The following is a 12949-nucleotide window of genomic DNA, read 5'->3' as shown; positions in this document are numbered from 1 at the left end:
TGCTTCGGCTCAGGTCATGATCCAGGGTCCTGAGATCAAGCCCCTCATCGGGGCTCCTGCTCTGTGGGGAGTCAGCTTCTCCCACTGCCTGCCATTCCCCCTGCTTGTACACTCCCTCTCTCTCTGTCAAATAGATGGATAAAATCTAAAAAAAAAAAAAAAAAAAAAAAAAAAAAAAGATTGTAAGCACCAGAAGGGGTCATGCTTTTATGGTTTTCTTTTGAGAAGAAGAAACTATTGGCGGGCTATATATCCAGAAGGCATTCAATAAATATTTTTAGATGAATAGAAAATGAGTGAGTAAATGGGGAAGATTTTATTGCCCATTTAAGTCCTTACATGGTGGGGAAAGTTTTCCATGGAGATGAGATTTTCTGATGTACATAAGATGATTAGAAATAAATATCCTAACTTTTTTTGGTAATAATCCATGATACTGACTCTTTTCTCTTTCAGGGGGCTTCCAAAATGGTAAAAGAGTGAGCCTCTCTGTGTATCTTGGAGAATTTTTCGACATCCATTTGTTTGTCAATGGTACTGTGCTGCAGGGGACCCAAAGGTAAGTCTGAAGCCCAGAATGTCTGCAATGTCTGAGTTAAAAAGGACAGGACGCTGGGACGGGTGGTGGGGTTTAGGGTGCTGGTGCCTGGGTGGCTCAGGCGGTTAAGCGTTTTGCTCAGGGTATGATCCTGGGGTCCTGGGACTGAGCCCCACATCAGGCTCCCTACTCCGAGGGGAGTCTGCTTCTCCCTCTGCCTACTGCTCCCCCTGCTTGTGATCTCTCTTTCTCTCACACTGCACTCCCTCCCAATAAATAAATACAATCTTTAAAAAAAAAAAAAAAAAAAAAGAAAAGGACCCTGGGGATCTCTCTTGCAACCTCCTTGTTTTTTCGGCTGAGGGAGCTGGGGCCCAGAGAGAGGAAGTAAATGTGCCCAGGGAAAGCAAGAGGCAGGTCTGGGTGAGAGCTCTGTGTTCTGACTCCTGGTCTAGACCCTTAGTGACTTTGCACCAAGGTCCCAACACTGGACCAAGGAGTTGGGGTTGAAAGGTGGGAGAGACACCCAGGAAACACACAAGACTCACACTTCCCAAACTCATCCTTGTCCCTCCAGCATCTCCATGCCCTATGCCTCCAACGGGCTGTACCTGGAGACCGAGGCTGGCTACTACAAGCTGTCCAGTGAGGCCTATGGCTTTGTGGCCAAAATTGATGGCAGTGGCAACTTTCAAGTCCTCTTATCAGACAGATACTTCAACAAGACCTGTGGGCTCTGTGGCGACTTTAACATCTTTGCTGAGGATGACTTCAGGACGCAGGAAGGTAAGTGTCTCTCGGATACCATTTCCCTGGAGTTGTGGTATTGTTTGTCATTTCCCTGCTTACAAAACCTTCACTAACACCCCTCCCCAGGCATATCATGTTTATTCTGCCCACCTTAGCTCTGAGCGTTCCACCCCACTGCCTAGACCTGCCCCCAAACCACATCTTGGAGGTTGGTTGGTTCATCTTGGCTTGGTTCAACTTGGATTTGCCCGCTTGGTTCATCTTGGCTTGGTTCAACTTGGATTTGCCCGCAGAAGCTTATACAGGGTAGGTGGTTGGTAGTTGCTGAATGGTTTCAACAGATTCTTCCAAATGAGTACAATAGGACTTCATGGAGGAGGTCTATAAAGGGAGGTCCGTAGTCCAAGAAGGCCAGTCTATGTGTGTGTTCATGAGCAATAGAATATGGACAATGTGGAAACCACTACTTATCTTTAATTGTCTTTTGATAACTTCAATTATGTGAACATTTAATCAGTGATGCTTCCTTACAGAAGCTAAACGTTTGTACATAAGTTCTTCTTCTTCCTTATGGCCCAATTACCCTCTGATTAAGGGGTGAGCGGTGAGCATCTAGAGAAACAGTTGACTGTTCCTTTCATTTCACTGTATATGTTGGAAAATAGTAAGATCATTTGTTTTCATCTTCTCCAGCATTGATTACTCAAAATTTGTATCATTTGATATGTATGCTTTTAAGGCTATACATTTTCCTCTAAATGTCATCTTAGCTATACCAATTATGGTATTTTCATTTTCATTTTCATTTAGTTCTATGGATTTTCTAATTGCCATTGAATTCTTTCTTAACCTGTAGAGCATGTTCAAAATTTCCAGATGTTTAGGATTTCTAAAGTTATCTTTTGTAACTAAATTGATTTCTAATTTAGAAATTTGGGGAGATTTGTTTGTAACCTCCTAGATGATCCTTTTATGTTCCAAAAGAATGTGTTCTTTGATTGGTGCAGGATTCTGCTGTATTAAATTTTTCTGCAGTGGTGGTGAACTTGTCAATCACTTTGTGTAATTCTATCAAGTTTCCTCTATATATTTTGAAACTTTGCAATTAGATTTTAGAAATATTGAATCTTTCTAGTGAACTGTTCCTTTTATGTAATGACTTGCCATTTTAAAATAATGCCTTATGCCTTAAAATCTGACATTAATATATAAATACCTCACTTTTTTTTAGGTATTTGCTTGACATATTTTTTCATACTCAACTGGTCTGTGTGGTTTTGTTTCAGATGTATTACATGAAAGAAGCACATAATTGGGTTTTATTATTTTTTAAAAAATTTTATTTATTGATTGGACAGACAGAGATCACAAGTAGGCAGAGAGGCAGAGAGAGAGAGGGAAGCAGGCTCCCTGCTGAGCAAAGAGCCCGATGTGGGGCTCAATCCCAGAACTCCGGGATCATGACCTGAGCCAAAGGCAGAGGCTTTAACCCACTGAGCCACCCAGGTGCCCCTATTATTATTATTTTTAAAGGTCAGATTTATCAAGGTATAAGTCATATACAGTAAAGGCCACTCTTCCAGGTCTAAGAGCTTTCAGGAAAGTGGAGAACCATGGAACCACCACAAACTAAGGAACAGCGTCCTCCCTCCAGAATTCTTGTGCTCCTTTGTAGGTGAACTCTCCATGAGCCCCTAGCCCTGATAGCCACTGCCCTTTTTTCTGATCCAATAGTTTTGATTTTTCCAAAGTTCATGTAACTGTGATCATACTAGGAATACTTTGCCTTCCATGTCTGGCTTCTTTCACTTAACATCATCCCTTAGAGATCCATCTGTGTGGTCGGATGTATCAGGAGACTGTTCCTGTCAGTTGTTGAAGGGTACTGCTACAGTGCATTTATCCATGCACCAGGGAAGTGTCTAGTCTTAGGCAATTATGGATAAAGCTGCTATAAACAGTCATGCAGGGGCCTGTGTAGATCAGTCGGTTAGGCATCTGACCCTTGATTTCAGTTCAGGTTATGATTTCGGGGTCCTGAGATCAAGTTCTGTGCTGGTGTGGGGCCTGCTTAAGATTGTCTCATTTGCCCTCCGCTCCCCCTCCCCCAAATTCATGTATAGGGTTTTTTTCTCCATTTTAAAAATTGTGGTAAACAGGGGCACCTGCGTGGCTCAGTGGGTTAAAGCCTCTGCCTTCAGCTCGGGTCATGATCCCAGGGTCCTGGGATTGAGCCCCGAATCGGGCTCTCTGCTCAGCAGGGACCCTGCTTCCCTGTGTCTCTCTGTCTTCCTGCCTCTCTGCCTACTTATGATCTGTCAAATAAATAAATAAAATCTTTAAAAAAAATTGTGGTAAACACACATAAAGTGATATTGACTGTCCTACTCATTTTTCAGTACACACTTCAATGGCATTAGGTACATTCACACTTTGATGCAATCAATTACAGTGTCTGTCTCCGGAACTCCTTTTCTCTTGCAAAACTGAAACTCTATACCCATTAAGTAATAACTTCCCATTCGGTCCTCCTCTTTCCCAACCCTGGCCACCACTATTCTACTTTCTGTCTCTGTGATTCTTACTACTCCAAGTACCTCATGTAAATGGAGTCATACAGTATTTGTCTTTTTGTGACTGGTTTATTTCGCTTAGCATAATGGCTTTACTATTCATCCATGTGTTGAGGCATATATCAGAATTTCCTATTTTTTTTTTTTTTTGTATTTAAATCACTTATTTGAACACAGGCATTGTTTTAAATTTGTACCTTGTGGGGTTTTGTTGTTTTTTTTTTTTTTTTTTTGAAGATTTTACTTATTTGACAGAGAGAGATATAGTGAGTGAGGAAACACAAGCAGGGGGAGTAGGAGAAGGAGAGGCAGGCTTTCTGCTGAGCAGGGAGCTCAACATGGGGCTTGATCCCAAGACCCTGGGATCATGCCCTGAGCCAAAGGCAGATGCTTAAGGACTGAGGCACCAAGGCACCCCTAAATTTGCACCTTGTTTTGTAACACATTTCAGCATCTAGAGAACAGCCTTGAAAACAACAGCAGACAAGGATTATTTGTCAACAATTTAACAAAGTGCTTAAGGCCCGTTTGTGTCAGAAACACAGTGCCAGTCACAATGAGCCCCAAAGTAAGTGCTAATAGACTCGCAAATGTGCCTGCAGAGTAAAATAGTACATGTTTATGCTATATGTGTAAGTGGGATATTCTGAAGTAGTATCACTATTAACAATAAACCCTTAGGAAGAAAGTCACTTTTTTATTGCAGTATAACCAACATCCAGTGTTATCTTGGCTTCAGGTGGACAACGTAGTGATTCAGCACTTCCGCACATTACTCAGTGCTCATCGAGATAAGTGTAATCACCATCTGTCACCAAACCATGTTTTACTGTCTTATTCGCCATATTCTCTGCATGCTGTACTTTTCACCTCTGCGGCTTATTTATTTTTTGACTGGAGGTTCATACTCCTTCATCCCCTTTAGGTCAGAATTTCCTTCATTTTTAACCTGAATGTACATTGTATGTATCTACCACGTTTTGCTTATCCATTCATGCCTTGATGGACACTTGGGTTGTTTCCATGAGTCGCCAGAGTGAATAATGCTGCAACAAACCGGGGTGTACACATAATTTTTTCAACACCCTACCTTCAGGGGTGCCTGGGTGGCTCAGTTGTTAAGCATCTGCCTTTGACTCAGGTCATGATTTCAGGGTCCTGGGATCAAGCCCCATATCAGGCTCCCTGCTCAGTGGGAAGCCTGCTTCTTCCTCTCCCACTCCCTCTACTTGTGTTCCCTCTCTTGCTGTTTCTCTCTCTGTCAAATAAATAAAGTCTTAAAAAAAAAAAAAAAGACCCTGCCTTTAGTTCTTTTGGGTAGATATCCAGAGTTTGAATTGCTGAATCAGGTGGCAGTTCTTTTTTATTTATTATTTATTACTTAAAAAAAAAAAGGTTTTCTTTATTTATTTGAGAAAGAGAACACATAGGGAGAGCGAGAGGGAGAAACAGGCTCCCTGCTGAGCAGGAAGCCGGATGCAGGACTCAATTCCAGGACCCCGGGATCATGCCCTGAGCCAAAGGCAGGCACTTAACTGACTGAGCCACCCAGGCATCCCTCATTCTTGTTATTTTAATGTAACCTAAACTCTCCTGTCTTCTTACTAGGAAGTTTTATATCCTCTTTTCGTTTATTTTATATTCAGTTGTGGTGCTGGTGTATTTGGATTTCCATTAACCATCTTATTTTATGCTTTCTACTATTGCTGCTTTTTAAAATGTTACTTCTCTCCTCACTACTTCACTGACCCTTGTACCTTTTTTGAATACCACCAAATCTGGTGTTATTATTATAGCTTGACACAATCAGTGCTTCTTTAGATGTCCCTTCATGTTTAACAGATTCTTTGCTCATAATTTCCTCTTGTATCTTATTCTTTTTTTCTAGGTTCAATTTCTACTTTTTTAAACAATATCCCTCAGTTCTTCCTTCTTTCAGGGTCTGATAGTGATAACAGCGGTAACTGGAACAAACACCCCCTCATTCTTACACGATACTTTAGCTAGGTATAAAAGTCTAGGACATCAGGTATTTCTCATAGTACTTTAGAAGATGCCACTCCATTGTTGTTCCGGAGAAGTAGATTGTCAGTCCAACTGTTATTTCATTGCAGGTAATATCTTTTATCTTTGTACACAAGTCATCTTAAATTCTGAAATTTCACTATGTTATCTAGATGTGTGCTTTATTTTTATTATCTTTTTAAAAATAGATCTTATGTATTTGAGAGAAAGGAGAGAGAGAGAGCACATGTTGGGAGGAGTGAAGTTAAAGGGAAAAGCAGGCTCCCTGCTGAGCAATGAGCCCAGTGTGGGACTCAATCCCAGGACTTTGGAAACATGATCTGAGCCAAAGGCAGATGCTTAACCAACTGAGCTACCCAGGTGCCCCAGTCTTATTTTTATTATCTTGCTTGAGGCTGTGATTCCTGAACCTGAGGACTCCTATCTTCCATCAGATTTAGAAAATTTTCAGTCATTTTCTCTCTATCTGTTAGACATATATCAGATATTTTTATTCCATCCTTTTTTTTTTTTTTTTTAAACCTTACTTTCATTTTTCTATCTCTCTATTCCTCTTTGCTGCTTTTTGGGTGGTGCACTCATGCTGGCTGGTGAGAACCGTTTACATGTGTCTTTACCAGGTCTGCATTCAATACTGCCATATTGGTAGTTAGAAACTGGCCATGATGGAGTATCTGCTGCATGGAAATCAGCAAATCCTAAAAATCAGGACTTTGCATTTCCCCGGACAGCTGGCTCATCAGCCCATCACTACTTAGATGTATCTTCTGGTTCACTAGTTCCCTCAACTTGAATTTCCAGATGATGTTTAACCCACCAATTGGGTTTTCTTTCTATTTCATGACTACATTTGTAGCTTTAGAAGGTAAATTTGGTCCTTCTTCAACTCTCTTGTTTTTTTCTTATTGTCTTGTCTCCTTGTATGAGGTTTCAATTTCTTCTTTATAGTAATAATTTTAAGCCTATTTGCTTTAAAACCTCCATACGAAGATGGTATAACCTGAAGTTTTTGGAGCTCTCATGGTATATTGGAAAGTGGACAAGCCTCTGTGGCATGGTGACTAAGAACCCAGAAGGCACTTGTCATAATGCCTGGCACAAAATAGAAACTCCATAAATTTAAATTCCCTTGGGCTTCTCCCATGGCTTAAAACAACAGAAGTTTATTCTCTCCCAAGTTCAGGAGGCCCAACATCTAAAATCAAGGTGTTGATAGGGCTGCACCCCTCCAGAGGCCCTATTGGAGAACCTGTTCCTTGCCTCTCCCAACTACCAAAAGCAATCCTTAACATGTGACTATATCACGTCTCTGTGTCTCTGTCTCTCCTCCTGCTGCCTCCCTCTGATAAGGATACGTGTCATTGGATCTAAGGCCCACTTAGATAATCCAAGATAAGCTTTTCCTCTTAAGATCCTTAAAAACTTAACCACATCTTTTTGCCCTATAAGAGAATACTCATAGGTTCCAGGAATTAGGAAGTGAATCTTTGAAAGGTGCCATTTTCCCTGCTGATGACACGCCAGATGCCATGGTCCTGCTTTCCCTTCCCCAAGGATAGTTTATTTTCTATTCTCAAGTACATTATTTGACCTTGAAACATACTTCAGTCTTCCAGACCTGGTTATGCAAAAGGACTGGTTGCCTCAATGCTCCATTAGTCCCTTGGCAGTGAAGACTCAGAAGGGGTATTAGGACTCTCCTTTGCCATGGAAGCCTGTAGACCCTGTCTGTTGTGGGAGATGATGGAGGCACAATCAATATAAGACTAAGGCCCCAATTCTGTGAGAGCCCGGGGGATGCAGTGACTGGGGGCTCAGGTTCCATGTCACATTCTTACCTTCAATCTGCAAAAACATTTTGAGTGTCTACAAAGCGCCAGATAAGAATTCAGAGATAAGAGACACAGCATGTACCCTGAATTAGGGAGCTCACGGTTGAATGGAGTATGAATATAAAAAAAGGGAATATTAACACAGAGGGCGATGAGAGTTTTGATGGAAGGATGGCAGGGGTGCTGAGGGAACACAGACTGGGGCAGGGGGCTGGGAACAGAACTACTTCATAGTGCTTCCTGGAGGAAGTGGCATTGGAGCTACATCTCAAAGAATGAGTGGAGGCAGCCAAGGTACTAGGAGGTGGAGAACATTCTGCACAGAGGGGAAAGGTGTGCAAGGGATGGGGAGAGAGCGTGGATGGGCATGCTCCTCATCGTCTTTCACGCTGCCCTCCTCACTGTGCGCATCCAGCCAGCCACCCCTCTCCACACACGGGCTGAGCTCTGAGCCCTATGCCCTGTGGTAACCTGCTGAATGCTGCACAAAAGGTACTCCCCACCCCAGGGGCCTATGTACCAACCCAATGGAAGGTTGTTTCAGGTGAAACCCAGAGTTTTCACTTAGAAGTCCTGGCTCAGGCTTAATTGTGACTTTGTTCCTAAAACCTTCTCCACAGGGACCTTGACCTCGGACCCCTATGACTTTGCCAACTCCTGGGCCCTGAGCAGTGGGGAACAACGGTGCAAACGGGTGTCCCCTCCTGGCAGCCCATGCAATGTTTCCTCTGAGGAAATGCAGCAGGTGGGTACCACCCCAGCTGGGGCGGTCTGAATGGAGTGGGTCTTCTGGGATTAAGAGGCAGAAAGTCATCTGGTCTTAGGTCTTCCACTGAGGCACAGAGTGGGCCTACCTCTGTGGTTCCCTCTTGCTCTTCAAAGAAGGGTTCCCACGGACCTCTTTTTTCCTGAAAACCAACTGTGGCCAGAGTCGGTTAGCTCGAATCTAACACTGTTCTGGGCCTGCACCTCTGAAAATGGGTTTAAGGAGTTGGTAGAGTGAACAACCAGACTTTTCTGCTTTACATTCTAATGCCCTCTCTTGTCCCCAAATATCTCCATCATCTCCTGCTGCCCGTCTGAAATTCTGCAACGGGGAAACGATTCCTTTTTAGGTGTTCAACGAGTGGTTTTTAGAAAGTACGAATAGGAGGGCAAGGCCCCAAGGCCTTACCAGCATAAGAGCTGGCAGGGGGGTACTTTATACTCAGGGAAGCTGAGCAGAGAGGAGGGAGGTGAGTCTGAGGTGTCCAACCTGTACGTGATAATATTTTCCTGAGGCTGTGGTGGCAAATTAGTCACAAAATCAGTGGCTTACAGCAACAGAAGCATATTCTCTCATAGTTCTAGGGGCCAGAAATCTGAATTTAAGGCCAAGATCAATGTGTCAGGAGGGCCACTCTCTCTAGGGAGGCTCTAGGGGAAAATCTTTCCTTTTCCATGTGCTGGTGGCTGTGGCATTCCGTGGCTTGTGGCCACATTAGTCCAGTCAGTACCTCTGTAGTCACAAGGCCTTAAGCATCTGTGTGTGCCTCTGTCCTGAGACTCAGGACAGATGGTGGCACCTCCCATCCCTTTCCCCACAGCCCCTGTTTCTAACCATAGGGCAGCTTCTTCCCCTTCAGAGTTGTCCCTTATGACCCCACTACCAGACCCTCCCCCTTGGAGAGGAGGGGGTCTGGTGGGAGAGAGTGGCAGGACGGTACTATGCCTCTACCTTCTGCAGGGGTGGCCTTGTGCCATGGTGGGTGGGGTGTTAAGAGGGTGATGTTTCGTGGGTAGGGGGCAGACCTCCCTTGAGGGATGACCCCTCTCTCCCCATGGGGTCCGGCTGCTGAGGCTGAGAGAGGAGAAGCAGCATGGCTCTGGGTAAAGCTGGGCCCTTGTCAGCACATGGATGGCCCTACTGAGGCTGTGTGCACACACTCACTGTCTGGGGGACAAGATTTCTTGGGGATGGCGTGAATCAGGTCTCCTGGGCAGAGAGTGACTGGAGACCTTCTCAGAAGCAGCATCTGTAAGGGAGTGAAAAAGGCAGCGCTGGGCAGTGGGGAGGGCGAATCGCCATGAACTCACAAGGCAGATCCTTCAGGGAGCTCTGAAACCTGGGGGGGGGGGTGATGCCCCCCACTAGGCAAGCCTGAACTGACCACTTGGTCATCAGATATAGGCTTCCTTTGGGGCAGGGAGGCCGGGACAGCTCTCTTGGACTGAGGGCAATGCCTGCAGCGACTCAGCTGTGAGCCCTTAGCCGCCAGCACTGTTAGCCGTGAGGGGATGAGTCCTGGGCTTTGAAGGGCATTCACACTGCCCTGGACATCCCCTGTAGAGAGCCATCCCCCAGCCCCCACCCAGGGAGCAACCACCCTGCTCCTGCCCCCAGCAAGAGGGCAGCCCCTGGCACACAGCCTTGACAGGCCTCCAGGGCCATGGTGGGCCTCCACAGTTCTCCAGAGCAATGAGGAAAGCAAAGCCTTGGGAGGCTAGGTACCTGACCAGCATCAGCCGCTGACAGGCTGCAGAGTCAGAGTTCCCTGTCTCTGGCTCCCTGGTGTCTGCAGCTCTGGCCTCATTGCCTCAGGTGGCTCATTATCTCTGCCTCTGGTCCTTGAGTTTTCCCTGAGGAGATGGCTTCCAGGATTCTTAGGGTTCCTTTCAGCTCTAGAACACTGTATGTTTCACTGGATTGGGCTAGAGAGACAGTTTCCAATAAGTCTCAATAAATGTTCAGTGGGTGGTGTTATATGTCTGCAGATTGGGCCTACCTCCACGGTATCGATGCCCCATCTGCAGCTTGCAGAAGTCTGATTTACCCAGCTCTGCCCAGAAGTAGAGAAACTCCAGCCTTTCCTGCTCCAGAAGTAAAAGAAACACACACACACACACACACTCCCCTGCTTTACTTAGCACAAGAGACTTTCATTGCTAGCTGGTAACTCAGGTAGTGAGCCTTTTCCATTTTTGTGGAACAATCTGATCTTTGGAACCAAGGACTTTGTCAGGCACAGGAAAATATTCTAGCTTGATATTTAGTCCAGCTGCCGAGATTGTAAACACAATTTCCAATTTCTAAACAAGCATGATCCGAATGCCTCTTTTTCTTGGGTTTCCAAGGTTTCAGCGGTGCTAGGTTTCCAGCTTGTCCATAAACATCTGTGTCGCCTGGACCATAGCCCTGTCCTGGCAACCGACTAAGGTTGACCAAGTTCTAACACCCGGGAGGAGGGTGCTGTTGTGTGGAAGAGGGTAGTTTACTCTTCTTTCCAGGAAAACTTTTGAAATATCTGGTGATTGCCCTTGGTAGAGCCTCAATTTTTTTTCTCCTCCATGGGCCTCTGCATGATGCTAAGGATATGGGTTTGGGGTCAGGCCACTTCCTGGCTTTGTAACTCTGAGGAAGACCCTTGCCTTGTCCGAGCCTCAGTTTCTGCATGCATAAAATGGGCACAGGAAGAGCAGCTGCTACAGAGGGTCACTGTAAGAATAAGAGAAAGAATCTGTGTGGAGTGTTTAGGGCAGTGGAGTTCAACTGTAGGCACTGTTCTTGTTATTAATTACTGTTATTTCTTGACTCCCAGCATCCTCCTGCTGTCTGGGCTCTCGGTGGCAGGGGCTCTACCGCGAGTGTGGAAAGAGGCCAAGCACACATAGTGCTTTAAGCCTAAGATCCAAAATTCATTCCTTTCTCTTCACCTCTCCTCTTCCCAATTATAACCCAGTTCCTTCTGGGGAAGCTGAGCAGAGACTGAGGTTAGAAGGAGAGAAGGTGTCTAAACACATCCACGCTGAGGGGTGGGTATGTGACCGAAGCCAGATTTTCTTCTAGAGCTGCTTGGCAACCCGAGTTAATTTCAGATGGAGGGCCCTCCAGGAATCAGGTGCACTGAGGGGCAGGAAGGGAGATTTTGGTCATTTCTGTCTTTATTTCCTAGCTTCCTGTTTTGTGGCTGGCAGGCGCTTCCCCCTCTCCTGCCCTTCAGTGTTCTCTAGGCAGCGGTGGGATTAGGCAGGGGGTGCCTCCGTGGTGAGGTGGGGTTGTGGGTCACCTAAGTACCTTTAATGCTGAATCCGCTTCTCCAGAGCATGGGCTTTGTCTCACTGCACTTTGCAAACACAGGCCAGTGCCAAGAAGCGCTTGACAAATATTCCCCCACCCTTGGGATAGAAAGGGATACTCTCACCTATCCCTAAGAGGTGGGAGGTGAAGACAGGATTTTCACATGGAGAACCTGATCCTAGGCCACTCTGTCTGCTGGAGACAAAGGGGGGCGGGGGGAGGGAGGACGAATCCATGAGAAGCCTTGTTTGTCTCCGGGGTTGCCTTTTGGAGGCTCCAGCTGCAGGCTTGCTACTCACTTTGTCTCCTGGGTGTGTTGAAGTCCTCACTAACCAGTGTCCTGGGAGCAGCCTGAGAAACTGGTTTCCAAGTTCTTAGGGCTGGGCCGAGCCCCCCAGACACGCCACACCTCCCCAGGCGCAGGCTTCTTTAAGCTCAGAGGTAGTATCAGGTTGTTTACCTGCGAAGACTGAGCTGGCTTGGTCTCTGCCAATCAGGTTGTGTTCACCCAAGACCGGGCGCCCTCATTGGCTTGGAAGCCAACGACTCATCTCCTGGGAGGTGATTAGTGCGGGCTCTGGAATTGTTCTCCATCTGCTTGGTCCCCTGGGCCACCGGGTTCAAAAGTCAGGTCTGGTAAATGGGCATCACTTACAAGAGCTTGCCATTGTGGCTCTAAGGACCATTTGCTGTGGCAGAGTGTTCTGTGGGGAAGGCTACCTTGACCTAAGAACTTTTCTTGAGAGCCGCCAGAATCTATTCTCCCACTTCTCTGGCGCTCTCCTTTCCATGCTAGTAGCCAGGAGTCAGCTTATTCTGAGCCAGGTCATATTACTTATACCTAGGGGATGAATGTTTCCTTGTTATGCCAACAACCCCACCCTCCAGTCTCCCTGCTGGGACTGAAGAATGCCTTGTTTGACTGCATGCAAATTTCCAGGTTTTTTTCAGCCTTTGAAACAGAGGGTAGGGCTGCTGGAGTCTGGAGCTCAGGGTTCAGACCTAGTAATAAAAAGCCCCAAGCTCTAAATGCTCAGATAATTGATGTTAATTTGCAGGTAACTCTACTACATAATGAACATTTTAGAAAGAGTCTTGGGTTGCCCCCCTCCCCCCCCCCCCCTTTTTTTTTTTAAAACTTCACATTCTGTTAGTCTGGGTACTGTCAGCAAGG

At 45.7% G+C, this 12949-nt stretch overlaps 1 protein-coding gene across 1 annotated transcript in view; it reads left to right on the top strand.

The window, feature by feature from the left end:
• Positions 1 to 12949, top strand: part of VWF (von Willebrand factor) — a 135764-nt gene that overhangs the window by 12281 nt on the left and 110534 nt on the right. The window contains exons 4-6 of the mRNA XM_059184573.1: positions 457 to 559; positions 1116 to 1324; positions 8339 to 8463. Of these exons, the coding sequence (XP_059040556.1) occupies positions 457 to 559; positions 1116 to 1324; positions 8339 to 8463 (437 nt within the window). The remainder of the gene's footprint in view (positions 1 to 456; positions 560 to 1115; positions 1325 to 8338; positions 8464 to 12949) is intronic.

The sequence above is a fragment of the Mustela lutreola genome, chromosome 8 (genome assembly GCF_030435805.1).
Source record: "Mustela lutreola isolate mMusLut2 chromosome 8, mMusLut2.pri, whole genome shotgun sequence".
NCBI classification, from domain to species: domain Eukaryota; kingdom Metazoa; phylum Chordata; class Mammalia; order Carnivora; family Mustelidae; genus Mustela; species Mustela lutreola.
This window is presented reverse-complemented; position numbering and strand designations above follow the sequence as displayed.